The 16,925-nt window shown below is 36.0% G+C and overlaps 2 protein-coding genes across 2 annotated transcripts; both read right to left on the reverse strand.

Moving 5' to 3' along the window:
* Window positions 1–35: 35 nt before the first annotated feature.
* Jtbr (jumping translocation breakpoint protein JTBR) lies at window positions 36–848 on the reverse strand. The gene is made up of 3 exons (XM_076320613.1): window positions 629–848; window positions 284–517; window positions 36–198 (listed from the first exon to the last, which is right to left on the reverse strand). Exons 1-3 carry the CDS (start codon window positions 682–684, stop codon window positions 36–38), a joined length of 453 nt encoding a protein of 150 aa, XP_076176728.1. The 5' UTR covers window positions 685–848.
* Window positions 849–12,686: 11,838 nt separating this feature from the next.
* On the reverse strand, window positions 12,687–16,536 carry LOC143151507 (OTU domain-containing protein 7B). The gene is made up of 8 exons (XM_076320704.1): window positions 15,944–16,536; window positions 15,259–15,498; window positions 14,761–15,176; window positions 14,315–14,686; window positions 13,933–14,243; window positions 13,688–13,846; window positions 13,535–13,610; window positions 12,687–13,472 (listed from the first exon to the last, which is right to left on the reverse strand). The coding sequence occupies exons 2-8, from the start codon at window positions 15,479–15,481 to the stop codon at window positions 13,371–13,373; spliced, it is 1,659 nt and encodes a 552-aa protein (XP_076176819.1). The 5' UTR covers window positions 15,482–15,498; window positions 15,944–16,536; the 3' UTR covers window positions 12,687–13,370.
* Window positions 16,537–16,925: the final 389 nt, after the last annotated feature.

The raw sequence follows: 16,925 nt of genomic DNA on the forward strand, positions 1-16,925 counted from the left end.
AATAGAAATAAAAAAAATTGATCCTTTAAAGTTAGCTACACACTGGCTCTTAGTTGTCTGGCTACTTTTCGGATTATGCTTTGCCTTAGGACATTTTCCCTCCAATAAACGCTGATACAAGAACTAATGGCCAAAATAAACATGAGTGCTTCGAACTTCCAAAATGCTCTCTCTTCTAACCAAGCTACCCTGTCGCAACTAAAGTATATATATTATTATACTAAATATTTACCAATAACAATATGTGTGGCTACATTCAAAATTAAAGAATAGAACTATTTACCTTCTTGTTATAATCTCACCGCTTTTACATTTTAACACTTCCTTATACCGTGCACGAATACACACATCTATACTTTTGCTCGCTATCTCAAAAGCAGTACAAGGATGACACTCTGAAGTTATTTCATACTCTTCCCCCGAAATACATATTGTATTATTTTCCAAAGCTTCCAGATAAAGTTTGTTAGAGCTGTCTGTCCAGTGGCTCTCAACGATTAATACCAAAACGGTTAACCTATAATACAAAGAAATATAATCACAATAATTATAATATTACCATTCACCAATGTTAGCAATTTTAATTAATAAACAATGGCTATAAAATGACACATAAAACAAAGCTAACCCTCCCAATAATGTAATGCCAATTAACATTCGTTTTTTTGTACAGAGCTCGATCATTTCGATGTACACTGTTTCATGAAATTCTACGTTTCCTGTCAAGTTACGTGATCCATGTGAAAAATTAATAAAACTATTTCGAGTAAGCTTAAACGTGAATAAAATTCAAGTCACATTCCAAATAAATCCTATTCTTACTAAATAATATCTATACTAGATTCGAATAACACGTGTCTAATAGACGAAATGGTATGTGTTGTACACACACGTGTCACTCAATACATGTCATTTGAGGAGAACAAGGCGTACCAAATGTAACCCCTATTCTTCGATAAGTATTCTTTTATTATTTCATTTTAAAAATCTTATGAGATATATTGCATAAACATTTATAACTTATTTTAAATATTAAATATCGTAAATCTAAAAATAGTGAATTATTTTTATTCTATAGGCAGAAAATATGTTACATGTTACAGCCATCTAGCGGTGAGTAGACTATTCTCAAAGCTAACTTCATAGTATAGCAAAGCTTTTAGAGGCAAAACGAATAAATTCATAACAGAGTAATCTTTCGTCGCGAGTAATGCCGAGTTTATCAGCTTACGCATCTATTGTAGTTTTTTAAAATATAAGAATAAATATGTCGTAATATTGTAACATAGACAACCAATATATAAGAAACATATCTATTATAAATTGATGTTTTAAGTCATTATATATATAGGAAATTGCTAATAATTATTAAAAGTATGGTCCAATGACGACAGTTAATAATTGTGATAAATACATATCCAAATATTGCAAAATCTGCATAAGTAAACGCTTTCGGTGAATGTTCGTTCCTAAATGCGATTGTTATTAACATTTACGCATATACCGACTATTAATCTGCATAAATGTATAAATAAGATGCGTATTTCTAATATTAATACACTAATTTTAAATTTAATCAACGCGAATGAAACAATTAAATCGTTTACGTGATGTTTCTCCGTTCGAAATTTAAGCAGAATTCAGTGACTTACAGTAGTAAGTTGTCATTCAATCCGTGGCAGTTGACGGGATAAGACGTGTCGAAAGACGCGCGAATGAGCAGGTACGTGAGCATTAGTTTTCTAATACTTAATCATGTCTAATTATTCCTAATTCTTTCGTTTCTTTCTAGTGGTGTTTCGCCTACTATTAATACATTTATAATTATAAATTTAACAAACGCGAGTGGAACAATCACATTGTTTTCGTAATTTTTTCTCGTTTGAAAATCAAGCGGAAGTCAGTGACTAACAATAGTAGGTCGCCATTCTGTTCGTACCAGTTGACAACACAAGTCCTGTCGAGCGACGTGCGAGTCTGGAGGTACGTGAGCATTAGTTTCCTAATATTTAATCGTGTCTAATCATTTCTAATACTGTCATTACTTCGTACCAGTGTCCCGCCTAACATTAATACACTCTTATTTATAAATTTAATCGATACAAGTGAAATAATTACATAGTTTTCGTGCTGTTTCCCTTTTCCGAATTTCAAGCGGAATTCAGTGACTTACAGTGGAAGGTCGCGCATTCAGTTCGTAACAGTTGACAGGATAAGACGTGTCGAGAGACGCTCGAGCATGGAAGTAAGGGGTCCATTAGTTTTCTAACATTTAATCGTGTCTAATCATTCTTAATGCTTTCGTTACTTGCTATCAGTGTTTCGTCTAACATTAATACACTCTTATTTATAAATTTAATCGATACAAGTGAAATAATTACATAGTTTTCGTGCTGTTTCCCTTTTCCGAATTTCAAGCGGAATTCAGTGACTTACGGTGGAAGGTCGCGCATTCAGTTCGTAACAGTTGACAGGATAAGACGTGTCGAGAGACGCTCGAGCATGGAAGTAAGTGAGCATTAGTTTTCTAACATTTAATCGTGTCCAATCATTCTTAATGCTTTCGTTACTTGCTATCAGTGTTTCGTCTAACATTAATACACTCTTATTTATAAATTTAATCGATACAAGTGAAATAATTACATAGTTTTCGTGCTGTTTCCCTTTTCCGACTTTCAAGCGGAATTCAGTGACTTACGGTGGAAGGTCGCGCATTCAGTTCGTAACAGTTGACAGGATAAGACGTGTCGAGAGGCGCTCGAGCATGGAAGTAAGTGAGCATTAGTTTTCTAACATTTAATCGTGTCTAATCATTCTTAATGCTTTCGTTACTTGCTATCAGTGTTTCGTCTAACATTAATACACTCTTATTTATAAATTTAATCGATACAAGTGAAATAATTTCATAGTTTTCGTGCTTTTTCCCTTTTCCGAATTTGAAGCGAAACTCAGTGACTTACAGTGGAAGGTCGCGCATTCAGTTCGTAACAGTTGACAGGATAAGACGTGTCGAGAGACGCTCGAGCATGGAAGTAAGTGAGCATTAGTTTTCTAACATTTAATCGTGTCCAATCATTCTTAATGCTTTCGTTACTTGCTATCAGTGTTTCGTCTAACATTAATACACTCTTATTTATAAATTTAATCGATACAAGTGAAATAATTACATAGTTTTCGTGCTGTTTCCCTTTTCCGAATTTCAAGCGGAATTCAGTGACTTACGGTGGAAGGTCGCGCATTCAGTTCGTAACAGTTGACAGGATAAGACGTGTCGAGAGGCGCTCGAGCATGGAAGTAAGTGAGCATTAGTTTTCTAACATTTAATCGTGTCTAATCATTCTTAATGCTTTCGTTACTTGCTATCAGTGTTTCGTCTAACATTAATACACTCTTATTTATAAATTTAATCGATACAAGTGAAATAATTACATAGTTTTCGTGCTGTTTCCCTTTTCCGAATTTCAAGCGGAATTCAGTGATTTACGGTGGAAGGTCGCGCATTCAGTTCGTAACAGTTGACAGGATAAGACGTGTCGAGAGACGCTCGAGCATGGAAGTAAGGGAGCATTAGTTTTCTAACATTTAATCGTGTCTAATCATTCTTAATGCTTTCGTTACTTGCTATCAGTGTTTCTTCTAACATTAATACACTCTTATTTATAAATTTAATCAATAAAAGTGAAATAATTACATAGTTTTCGTGCTTTTTCCCTTTTTCGAATTTGACGAGTGAAACAATTCAATTGTTTTTGTGTTTTTTCTCTTCATTGTGAAGTGCAGATCTATATAAATCAAACCGCATCTCCGAATTAAATTGTAATTTTGCGTAAAATATTTCGACTTCACTTATTGCTTATTTATAGTACAACAATATTTATGTCGATAAATGTGTTTTACATTTGTAGTTTCTTTTGTTACAGATTACCAATTGTAGCAGTGGTGTCGCACTACTGATGGACGCTGTGACACTTCAGGGTACAGATGGTAAAATCTTCCAAGTAGTAAGAACGACAGATTATATTTCTCTTTATTCATTGCGTATGTATATGTGTATTTAATTTTAATTGTCTGATCAGTGCAAAAATCAAATAAGAATGGATTAATTCGAATCTAATTTTGATTTCGATGCGGGTAATAATTTGATAATTGGAATAACTCGTATATTACTGGATTTCGGTCGTGTTTTAATATTTTTCGTTCGTACATAATGCAATCGATGTTGCATAAAATTATCTCTACGAACACGTCGCAATTGCGTTTGCGTACGCGTTTCGGATGCGAGTTTTTCTACGCGTAGCCGCGTATTTTCGTGTCTTTCGAACACGAGTTACAACCGATCGACTTTGATCTTTGCAATCAATTTTCCAATATTTATGAAAATCGCGATATGTATTTCTCGACGAGAATGAACATGTTCGCAACTCTAATAACGAAAACCCTCTATTGAATAATAAACAATTGAACGGATTTGATGCTTGGCACGACAAAGTGCGAACCATTAAGAACAAGCAGTATTTTCTTTACAAACACTCGATAAACAACTCCTCCCTTCCTCCCATCTTTTCTTTCAGCAATTTAAACGGCCGCGCGCAATGCGGCCAGTAGAGTCAGTGTTTGTTTAAACACGTAGATTTGCAATGTTTTCCGGAGCAAAGTGGCTCCGAGTAGAGTCTCGTTCAGAGTTTAGGTCCACGCGATATAGATTCAGTGTTTCTCGCGTATTGTAAATTCTCTCGAGAGCACCGTGGCTCTCTTTGCTCTTTCAATCCCGTCAATAGGATCACTTTTGTTCGCCGGCTTTGATACTCGGTCGCGTTGCTAATTTAGTTTATTTTTTTTCTTTTCGTAATATCTAAAGTGAATCGTCACCGGTATTAGAGTCAGTGCATCAGACTCGGGAAGGGTCTCGGGCAGTCCTCCACCAGCGACCAACGTAAGTATCTATCGCCACTGTTCTTAAATGCATGCATATCAGCCCTTGTAGTTTACTATATCTGTTTTGTGATTTTTTTAGTTCCAGGGTCCATAGACTTCTACGATGACATCTGGCTGGGACATCGGGCGGGGCTCCACCAGCGAACAACGTAAGTACCTATCTGTCGGTACTAAAATTGAAACCATTTTGAAACTTTAGAAACAGATCGTCACGTTTTTTGATTTTTTTTGTTACAGATCCTCCACCTTGGGTCTACTACGATGACACGTTGCCGAGGTATTCACCTGTTCGTGTTTTACGATCGGTGAGTCGCATGCAATTTTGTATTCCTCCGGTCCCCAATCATGTCGTAGGATAAAAGGTCCGAATCGACACGGGTGACCGGTTGTATTTATATTTGTCGATTTTTGCGAGTACAGTGAACGCGAGTATATTAACCATATACTCGCGAGCAATGATATTTCTCGTTTTACTTGTACGTATTTCTTAGATCAGGTTATAGGGCTTTCTTGTATACCGCGTTTTTTATACCGCGATATAATTATGTAGCGAAGAAGTCGGATACCCTCCGACTTCGCAATTCTAGCGATTAGTATTACGCGAAAACGATATTATCGAATATTCGATTAGTTTCCATATTGTTCGAGTCTCGCGTTAGAATACGATTCGAGTATTAACGTTTATCCGTGGTTTTTATGTCACATTTTGTATACAAGAAGGCATTTCGCGATGGTTAGATTTCCGAGTCAAAGTAATAAATTTGTACACAATTTTCCAACTTTCAAAGAATTTACTTTGACGACGAAATCGACCAAGGGTTGTTAAAAATTTTCAATTATTAAATATTTTATCTTAGATTTTCTTGATCAATTTTTTCTTACGAATAATTCTTATACGAGTAACTTCTTTGCATAGTAGAATTTTTCAATTTTCTTTTGATTTTTCACAAATAAAAAGTCGAGTCATTTGAACAGAACGAAAGAATACTATCTCGTTAGACACTACATAGATTAATCAGACGTTTCTAGTTGAGGATTTTCAGCATGATTTTTCCGTGTTCGTTGCCTGAACTCGTTCAAGTGCCCAGGTGCTACTTGCTCGAGCGAAGGCAACGGGCACGATGAATTCTTAGTCCGTAAGATTAATAATAATAATACATAAGAGTGTCTGACAATGCGCTGGCGTATCGTGCACGACGTAATTCCACATATGTGTGCGTGGTTAGGCTGTGGAATTGCGTCGGTTCGCGAAAATATATCAAAGAGACTACGAATCAAAGAATACTCTGTATTCTTATAATATGACTACGTCGTGTTATCAATGACAATACCTATCTCTATTGACTTAACTTTTCCTATTACATTCACGTGACATTTGTTCACGCGACGATTGCTCTCCTAAAAGAGCCACGCGATAAATTCTTACGATCGTTACGAGTACACGTACGCAATGGTCGCCAGCCATTGTCAGACAATTTCAGGAACTTGGTATGTACCCTTAGAGTGTGTATGTTTGATAAGCTCGGGTGTCGGAGGCGTCCCGGGGACGCCTCCCTAGGTTAGGCTCGTTGCACCCGGGCGTTATGAATGAGAACCGTGGAGTGGATGTGTTTGAGAGAATGCGTTTTGCCATTTTTTAAATATAGGTCTAGGTAGGTCAGGTAACTTACCTTCTGGTATGTGTGCTAAGAACGGTTAGGTAGGGCCAGGGCAGGTCGTCGCATTCTCAATTCGGGTAGGCGCGTTTTCGCGTGACGTACCTGCACCTGTAGGACAATTCGAAGAATTGATAGCGAAGCTGGTGCAAACGATGAATATCGTTTGCATCTAGCGTTGCTTTCTATTCTTCGGATTTCTCTGCTTTAATTGTTCGCGGACGCGGTCGCGTCGATTAGGGCCGCGAAACGAACGTACGCTCGAAATTCCTCTTCACGCGTGCATTGCACGACCAACGATCTCCAGAATCGTTTGCACGGTCGCACGCGTGTTGCACGCGGTTTTCGCGAAACGTAGGGTTTCAGATCGGGCAATGCCGCCCGAAGAGAGAAAAGGCTGACAAGCCGAAGAGGCCCTAGACAAATTGTCTCAAGAGTGGGCTGCAACGAATGGCTATCCATCTTCGGATGTATCTATCCGAGGATGGACAGTCATTACTATTACTATTTTGTCACTGTACTCGCACGTAGTTGTATAGTAGTTAGTTTGTTTGGCACGTGTACACTAGCGTGTACCACTTGCGTGTACCACGCGTGCCGTGGCACCTCCTCCCCCAATGATATTGGGCAATTCGCGATTGGAATTAGCGTTGCGAACAAGAAAGGATCACGGTTTGAATTAGCGTTGCGAATGAGAAAGAATCGCGATTGCAATTAGATACATGGACGAGAAATCGTCACGATTTGAATTAGGGTTGCGAACAAACGATGATCGCGATTTGGGTTAGCGTTGCGAATGAGAAACGATCGCGTTTGAATTAGTGTTGCGAACAAATACCAATCGCGATTGCAATTAACCGTACGGACGATAAATCGACACGATTTGAATTAGTGTTGCGAACAAATGCCAATCGCGATTGCAATTAATCGTACGGACGATAAATCGTCACGATTTCAATTAGTGTTGCGAACAGATACCAATCGCGATCGAAATTAGCTGTACAAGTAGTAATTATAGTTTGTATTAGTGTTGCGAACGAATATCGAGCGCGCTTGCTTTTCATTTTGCGAGATCTGAATGCAGATCGCATTTATTTCTAGAATAGTGTTGCGTTCGATGAGTACTTACCAATGAGTACTCACCGATCGCGATTACCTTTAGTGTTGCGAACGACGAATATTGAACGCGGTTGTATTTGTATTTTCAATTAGCGTTGCGATATCGATTGATCGGGTTGCTTTGAATCAACGACGCGACGCGAAAACGGTTCGCGTATTTTTTTCAATTAGTGTTGCGAATCACGTAACCCCCAAAACATTGTCACTGGAATCACCGTTGGAATCACAAAACAGCTGAATCAGCTGTCCAACATGTGATTCCCCGCAGTCGGAAATGACTGCACTCGACTATTAAAGTTAGCGTTGCGTACTATTTAACACACATTGGTGCACGGTATTCAATTAGCGTTGCGAGCTATCTACAAAGCGCCCTAACGTGGTTGCTTTCGGGAGTCTTTTTATTTTGCATTTTACTATATATATTAGTGTTACGTATAACGAAGCACCTCGCGCGATTTTTATTGAGAATTTTTTTCATACTTTGATCAGTTAACTTCACGAATATGAAAGCACCATGTTTGGTTGCTCGGGAGTATTTTTTTATTATTATTATATATTTAATAAAGTAGAGTTGCGAAAAAAGAACGGTCCACTCACGCGTTTGTTTGCATAGTTGAGTAGTGGACCATATTGCAAAGAAATTGCAATTGTCGCGCAAGTCGAGCGTTTGTAACTGAAAATACTGCTGAAACGTAGAATCGTATCTGAAATGTAATTTTTACGAATTATACATATTTATTACCCATTTTGACGTATTTGTATAATAATTCTGGTACGGTGCCAGTAAAACGACGATGATGATAAGTTTAACCAATTATTGTAGCTTCTACAATAGAGGGTATTCGTTATTAAGTTTGCTACGGGATATATTATTTTTTCAAGCGCAGTTGATTTATAGAAAAATTGGTATAACAAAGTAGTGTATTTATTTTATAAATATTCGAAGTTCTTTGCATCGATCAAAGTTGATTCGCGACCGTTGCGTACTTTAATGAAAAATTAAAAGACTCGTACCGAAAAAGTACGCAAGCTGCAATTCGATAGTTTGTATCGATAATAAATTTTCGGGTTGAGTCTATATTATCGCGTAGTTATCGTTTACTTTTGGATGCAAAAATAATTTAGATTAAATCCAGTAAAATATGATTATTCCAATATCAATGATGTTAAAAATTTTTTTAAATTTGTATATTCTCGTTAAATAATATATGATATAAAATTGAAATTCAATTTTTATATAATAAAGAAAGAATTAAAATTTTATTTTTCCGGTGTCAGTGTTATTGTGATTGACATGAAATACCTAGTTTGATCGTGCACAATTTTTATTTCTGTCTACTAACAAATTTTATTTTCAGCTATTAAATTTTTATTTCTAGGTTTACTAATCCATGAAATAGGTTTTGTTTTAGGGTATGTGTGTATGCACACTTTAAATTGGAACTACAGATAAGCGCAAAGAAAAGGAATCGAAAATGGAATGTGAGAAGTTCAAAATGGAACTTGATACTATATAGCCAAGAGAGAAAATTGGTGAGATTTATGACATAGTGTCTAATATCTTTCGCTTTATGTTTCAGGACAATCTTCGTGACACCGATCATCAAAACAAAAGGAAACACAATGTTTCTTTGTATACTTCTAGATATTTCTATTAGGTAGGGTGTAAAGGAAATTAGATGTTTAGTTCGGTAGGCTCTTAAGTAGGATGTAAATGAAATTAGATATTCAGTTAGGTAAGCTTTTAAACATGACATTGCATTTAATATTTACAGTTTATATTTCAGGACAATCTTCGTGGCACCGATCATCGAAAAAAAAGGAAACATGTAATGTTTTCTTATATTTTTCTAGACATTTCTATTAGGTAGGATGTAAATGAAATTAGATGTTTAGTTAGGTAGGCTCTTAAGTAGGATGTAAATGAAATTAGATATTCAGTTAGGTAGGCTTTTAAACATGACATTGCATTTAATATCTACAGTTTATATTTCAGGACAATCTTCGTGGCACCGATCATCGAAAAAAAAGGAAACATGTAATGTTTTCTTATATTTTTCTAGACATTTCTATTAGGTAGGATGTGAATGAAATTAGATATTTAGTTAGGTAGGCTTTTCTGGTAATTTAACATTAGCTTTTATGTAGGCAGGATATTACTATTAAGTGCAATATCGCTCGTTTAGGTAGGAATAATTAGAATTTAAGTAGGTAGGTTTGTACTCCATTTTACATTGACTTTTGTCATAGTTAGCCTTTTCAAGGCAGATTCTTCTGAAAACTTGAATGGTTGTTGGTTCTTCGAACAACGATCTAAACACGATCGTTGCTGAGTCGTATATTAGGAAAGTTGTAAATCAAAATCTATGTAAACGGAGGGTGGTTGGGTAGGGTTAGGGTAGGTCTCTATATACGCAGCAACCTCCACGTGGTGAGACCTGGGCAATCTATATTATTTAGTATGTAATTACTAATCGTATTACCTGTAACAGGGTAATACAATTATTAACTACATACAAAGTAATATGAGCGAATAGCTGCGTTCTTTCTTCCAGAATTTATTACAAATCATCCAAATTAAACAACTAAACATCGTTTAAATTAAACATTTAGAAAAGTAATAAATTACATTTTTTCGTTTTATGTAACAAATGTAACTGCTACGCATATCGTGTAAATTATAAGAATTAAAGAAATGTGAAAGTAATGTATCTAATAAACAATGATTTCTTACCATGTTTTAAAATGTGAAAAAACATGTGAAAAATCATCTCTTATTGTTAATCTCGATCAAATTCTAGTAGTCCCTAGTGTTCGAGGTGGCGTTTGGCCTATAAAAATTGAGTTAATCATTGATTGCTTAAAACATCGAAAAGCACAATCATTTCCATTTGAAATAAGCGCAACAGCATTAAAATGAGATGATTTTTAACAGAGTTGTAGCCATTTTACGAAACCCTTGCATTTTCAGTACTTATTTCTCCTTCGATCGTCACACCATCTGTGACTATTGGGCCAAGTTTGTCGAAGTATGATTTTTGTTTGCATCGCCAGATAGCGACTCAAGGACTATATTCGCGTCTTATTACATTTAATCGCTTTTTAACATGAGTAAATAAGTAATTGAAGAATGTGTGACGCTAAAGTAAGAATCAATTTATACTGTAGGATCACTAGCAACGAAGAGTTGCATAAATTATCATTACTTCTTATATTATATTACAAAACTATTTTATGATAATAAACTTAATGTAAAAAATACATTTAACCCATGAATAATATATATTATACAATATTCAGAGTATTTTCAGCAACTGCTTGCTAAATTGTTTAATAAAATAATTTTGTTGCACTATAGTAATAGTGGCGCTATCTGTGGCTATTGGGCCAAGTTTGTCGAGGTATGTTTTCCGTTTGCATCGCCAGATGGCGACTCAAGGACTATATTCACGTTTTATCACTTTTAATCGCTTTTTAATATAAATAGACAAGTAATTGGAGCATTTGAAACGCTAAAGAACGATCAATTCGTACTATAGGATCACTAGCAATTGAAAAGTTGCATAAATTATCATTAACACACATAGTATAAGAAGTAATGATAATTTATGCAACTCTTTAGTTGCTAGTAATCCTACAGTATAAATTGATTGTTCTTTAGCGTCTCAAATTCTCCAATTACTTATTTATTAATGTTAAAAAGCGAATAAATGTGATAAAATGCAAATATAGTCCTTGAGTCGCCATCTGGCGATGCAAACAGAAAACATACTTCGACAAACTTGGCCCAATAGCCACAGATGGCGCCACTAGTACTATAGTGCAACAAAATTATTTCATTAAACAATTTGGCAAGTAGTTGTTGGAAACACTCTGATCTTGTATAAACTGTGTTATTGGCGTCTCAGAGCCTATATTCCACAAATAGCGTTCCTTGACAGAACTAAAGAAGGGGTTGGGAGGAACATTGATTCTTCCCATCTTTTTCGTTTAATCATTTTGTTTGTACTGTGTATCGAGAGAGATCCATGGAATTTCGATTCCATCTATCTCTCTATGGGTCTCCATTCGCAGCAATCTCTACGCGATGAGACCTGATAATCGGTATTACTTGTGAGGAAAAACAATTCTACGTCGCATGTAGTATCGAGCTAATTGGCTGCGAATTTAGAATAATTTTTATCGTTTAAATTATGAGTACTAAGACTAGTTGCTTAAAGAGTAAGAAAAATTGTATATTGCAGTGTAGAAAACTTTTGTGGCGTATAAGAATGTGTGATACTTAAAATATAATATTACGATGAAAAGTAGGAGTATGATTGCAAGTAGAAGAAATGTGTATGTTACATTAAATAAACCAAACATATTCAGAATAACTCGAGTTTTTTAGTTACAACTTTCCTCTCCTTTTTCTGCATTGTTATGAATCACCTCACCAATTATTGATTGACGTAATTTCCAAGAATCCGCGAAATTGTGCTACCTCCTCGACTATCATGTTCTCCTAATACCAAGAGTCGCCAAAACGAACATACTTTAAAATTTTTGTCTAATCATCAGACTTTGGTATTAGGAGAATATGACCGCAGAGGAGGTATTCATTTTTCGTACATTCTTCGAAATGACATCATTCCCAAGAAATTCCGTGAGTTGAAATTTGTAAATCTGATGGTTTGACTTATAATTCAGGATCACATTAAGGGACTGGAAGTAAAATAGGGAAAGAAAAAAAGCTACTCGTGTTTTACTTAACGAATTTATTGAAATGCATTACAGTTACTTTTGGAGATGGTTTTGGACTTTTGTTTCTTAAAGTTTTAAAGCATGGAAAGTAATAACTGTTTATTAGATAAATTAATTTCACACTTCATTAATTCTTATAATCTAAACGATGAAAGCTATTCTAAATTCGCAGTCAATTAGCTCGGTAGTAGCTATATGCTAATTTGTCTACGAGGAGTGACGAAAAGACTCACAAAATATAAAAATATATTTTATTTTTCACACATCTTTACATGAACAGTAATTGCCAACAGGCAATGAGATTAAATAGAATGAATAATACAGACATCACTTTAACATTTCAGGATCGCGTTTTTCTAAGTAATTTCACTTGATAAATCAGTGAGCCAGCGAAACGCGATCAATTCGTACAAAGCATTGTATTAAAAGCAATAAAGGTAGTTGTGAGGGAAAGCAAATTTCCCATCGCAACATTAAAGATCGAGTATTATCGTTGTGTCCATGTTCTTTTTTTTTCGTACTAATTATGCGCGACAGAAGGCACGTGCAAAGAAGTCAAGAAAATATTGGTTTACCATTATTTGAAAATACAACCTCTTTTTGAAACGTCTGATTTATAAGCTCCGCGCGAAAGGCATTGTGTGTGTGTGTATGTGTATGTGTGTACATATACGTCCAAGAAAGAGTTGAACCCTGTACGTTCGATATGTTTTTGAAAGAGACGAATTTTATTAGGAGAAAAAACTTAATAATACAGGACAAATCGATATTATAGGGGTAAGAAAATCTGGCGGGTCGATTACTTTTTTTAAGCTCCACTGTAAAATGGCTAGTATTACGTCTAAATCCGATTATAGGTATGTTAATACGAATAATAGTAAAGAATCATTATTGTCATGTGCCACCGCGGTTAATTCCTCAACGGTAACGCCGATTCGCCCAACATTGTGAACAATAGTAGTCATTTTCTGCCGACCCAAAGAATCGACATTGTTCATTGCGACATTCTTTAACAATAGCCTAAAAAATACTTCATATTATTCAGTTTCATAACTTATTATTAATTATGTATTGACACTTACCCCGAGACTATTGCTATTATTCCACCGCTTTGACCCGACTTTATTAGACGACGTTTGGTCATTGTAAAAGGTAGATCTATGCAAAATGATGGATAAAATTTTTTGTTGGCAACAATTAGTAAAAGTACATACATTATGCTGTAAAAGAAGTACCTCGAAAGATAAAGTGTACGATCCTTATTTGGATTAATGGGCAACAATTTGCTAACACTTGCATGACTTCCTCCATCGCTGGCAGCATAAAATTTGGATTTGCCAGCACCGTAATTCATTTCACTACCAGTCTCGTCAATTTTATGATCCTGCAGGTACCTACAAAATGTTATGCAGTGAATGAATTATTATTTTCTACAAATAAAACAAAACAAATGTATTTAAAAAAAGCAATAATGTAGAACCTCGCGTGAGCACATTGAAGATAATTCTGAAGCATCTGATCCACATACTGATGACGTCTGCTTCTGATTCTTACACATAATAAACCTGTAGAAAGTCCGCCCGCCGTGGGTGGCGGGCTTTTTGGCCTCTTTGTCATAGACCATAGTCTTTTGCTAACGGATTTACCAATCGAACCAAATTGTTTTGCAACACCTAACAATTGTTTTGCTGTTTTAGACAGTGAACCATCGCTATCCGACAGTCTTTCGATTTCTTCCGATGTAAAATTTTGGTATTCACAGTCCAAGTATTCTCGCAATAAAATTTCCATCTAAACATAAATGTGCGTAATTATATTTGAATACATGATATAATAATGATTCAAACTTGAAGACTAGCTACCGTATCTTGCTGACAAGGCAACAAGTCTCGAGAACCTTCTTGCCAATCCCAGTCAGGTCCAGGATCTACCGCGAATAAAACTGGTAATAATTGACCTGTGTCTGGATCTACGAGAGGTATGCTAACGCCTTCGCCACAACCATCTCCAAAATCACTCGCTCCGTCGACAATGACAAGAGGTGAAAAGTGTGCAGAATGATAGGCTAGAATCAATGGAGTTCTGTGACAACGAGATGGAAGTACTTCCAATGGTAGATATACTCCGCCAAACGGTATTGGCGCTAAAGCTACGCCTTCTGCATCCTTTAACATAGTTTCGGCTATAACTAATATAGGCCTCTTCAAAGCATGAGCCAAAGCTAATACATGTACCTACAAATATTTCGTCATTGTTAATATTTTACAAAGCTATTATATTTCAAAATAGAATACAAAATTGTACATACTTCTTCAAGACTCTGATAAGAAGTAGCAGTTTGGTTTCTAAAAATAGGAGAAGCCATATCTACTATGGTTTGCCATTCAGTTAACCACTCTGCTTCTGTATAGGATAATCCTGCAGCTGCATTTAAACCCATTTGTCGCCATTTCCATCTTCTAAACAAAGCATGTCTGTACTCTCCTTTAGCTAAAGTATTATGCAATGCTTCTCTTAATGTAAGAAGCCTGTCATGAAAGCCCCACATGCCCAGAGAAGCTGCATGTAAAAGGCAGTTGCCATCTCCAGATGTTGCCAAAGGCCACAAAACTCTGTCACTTCCATTTTTACCACCGCACCACCAATTTAAGCGGCCAGCAGCTTCCAGAGAGGTTAAACATCCACCTTCTATCAGATCTTTTTCCAAAAATTGACGAAACGAATCTGAATGCAATTTTTTACCAAATTATTAGAACAAATAAAAAGAAATGCTTAAAATTGATGTGGCTTAACATAAGTGTAATACCTGGATACACAGTTAGGTCAGGAAGCGAAAATGTAAATTCTGGGGTATCTAAAGACCCTATACTAGCTAACTGAGACCGAGCATAAGAGACAATGGCTGCATTTTCAGTTGCTCTAGATATACCTCGAGCCAGTTTCTTTGTAGCACCACCTCCGTTTTCCAATACATTATTGGAAGTTGATTCTTTCTCCAAACCATCATAAGGGGATAGTCCTAAGTTCATTACCCTGCCTTATACACCTATAACACAATAGATTAACTACAATTTACAATTTACAAGAGGTTATAATAATTATACAAATATTATTATACACCATACAACTGAAAGCAACAGAAATATATTGCTCGAATGATTGTACACAGATATATATGTATATATACATATATACATATTAGTTAACAAAAATAGGACAAGGTTTTGTAGAACCAGAGCTCTACTTAAACGAAAAAGTATTAAAAGTCACTGTATATCATCTAATATATCCAATTATCAGTTTAAATAAAATAGGATAATGGATTAGTAAGCGAAAAAGCATTTCGATTCTCAAAATTACGAAATATCGAAAGCGAATAAATCCTACAAATACGCAATTGCATGTACATAGTGTGTATACACACATATGCATATCTTATGTTGCCATACGTGCATCCACCTACGTGGATGCGATTACTAAAAAGTACAAACCTTGGCTCGTATATCAAATTAGTTCAACAGAGCGTAGCGACGGAGAATCGTCAAACGGTATTCTAATTGGTCTAGTACGCACAAACTGCTCATCTGCTTTCTCATATTTTGCACCACGGTACCCGAACAGAAGCTTCTCCAGAGAGAGATATCAGCGACGTTACGAAAACGACTAAGAATCTGTTTGCATAGGCGGAAATATAAACACAACATAACCTAGAGCACAGCAGCCTCTAAACTGCGCTTAGTACGAGGGCGTGAAGCGAATTATTATTTTTGCGCGCGGAAGTCACCGTGAAACTTTAAACCGGTCACATGTCAAGTAGACGAGACGTGCACCGCTGTTATTTACGCAGTAGCGTGCATGCCCACTAACGGACAGGTTCTCGCGATCACGGTAACACGATCAATTTTGAAATTCAAGAGAACCATTCGCGCTACCATCTCTCTCATAATATCACACCGTGATGCTTGTTACGAACGCATTTAACCTTGAAGTATGCATCGCGTGTACACACCTATCTACTCATACTAAAACGCACCGCATTTATACACAGCGTCTCAACGCAGGTAGAGAACCGACCGACGCAACACACAAGTATGATTTCATACTTCTGGTCGAAGGGGTAGGCGACTCTAGTTCTTAAGTTTGGTCACTAGATGGCTATAGTTGATCCGCTATAACCATTATTTGTTAGTTAAACCGAACAGATCTCCGATCCTAGTCTGGAATAACGGAAACTGAAAAATATTATAATGTCAAGGCGTCACAAATCGTTATAAGTAACAAGATGTCACTAATGGAGAAAACTTTTAATCGTAATTCGAGCATCTACGCGTATCCCATGTTATGTCTGGTAAATGAACAGTGTGCCTTCTAAGTTGGCCGCCAAATTTTAACTACTTTATCCCGATAACAAAGTCTCAAATTGTACAAACTGATAAAAGATTTATCTTGAGAAATGTACTTTACATGTTTGAA

The sequence above is a fragment of the Ptiloglossa arizonensis genome, chromosome 9, assembly GCF_051014685.1.
Source record: "Ptiloglossa arizonensis isolate GNS036 chromosome 9, iyPtiAriz1_principal, whole genome shotgun sequence".
NCBI classification, from domain to species: Eukaryota; Metazoa; Arthropoda; class Insecta; order Hymenoptera; family Colletidae; genus Ptiloglossa; species Ptiloglossa arizonensis.

Excerpts from the sequence above, each read along its gene's own strand:
- Jtbr (XM_076320613.1), bottom strand. The coding sequence starts at position 684 with ATGATCGAGCTCTGTACAAAAAAACGAATGTTAATTGGCATTACATTA. Across the intron at positions 518-628 it reads GGCATTACATTATTGGGAGG|GTTAACCGTTTTGGTATTAA; the intron begins GTTAGCTTTGTT and ends TTTGTATTATAG. Across the intron at positions 199-283 it reads GGTGAGATTATAACAAGAAG|TTGCGACAGGGTAGCTTGGT; the intron begins GTAAATAGTTCT and ends TATATACTTTAG.
- LOC143151507 (XM_076320704.1), bottom strand. The coding sequence starts at position 15,481 with ATGAACTTAGGACTATCCCCTTATGATGGTTTGGAGAAAGAATCAACT. Across the intron at positions 13,847-13,932 it reads CTTCAATGTGCTCACGCGAG|GTACCTGCAGGATCATAAAA; the intron begins GTTCTACATTAT and ends AACATTTTGTAG. Across the intron at positions 13,473-13,534 it reads ATAATAGCAATAGTCTCGGG|GCTATTGTTAAAGAATGTCG; the intron begins GTAAGTGTCAAT and ends AGTATTTTTTAG.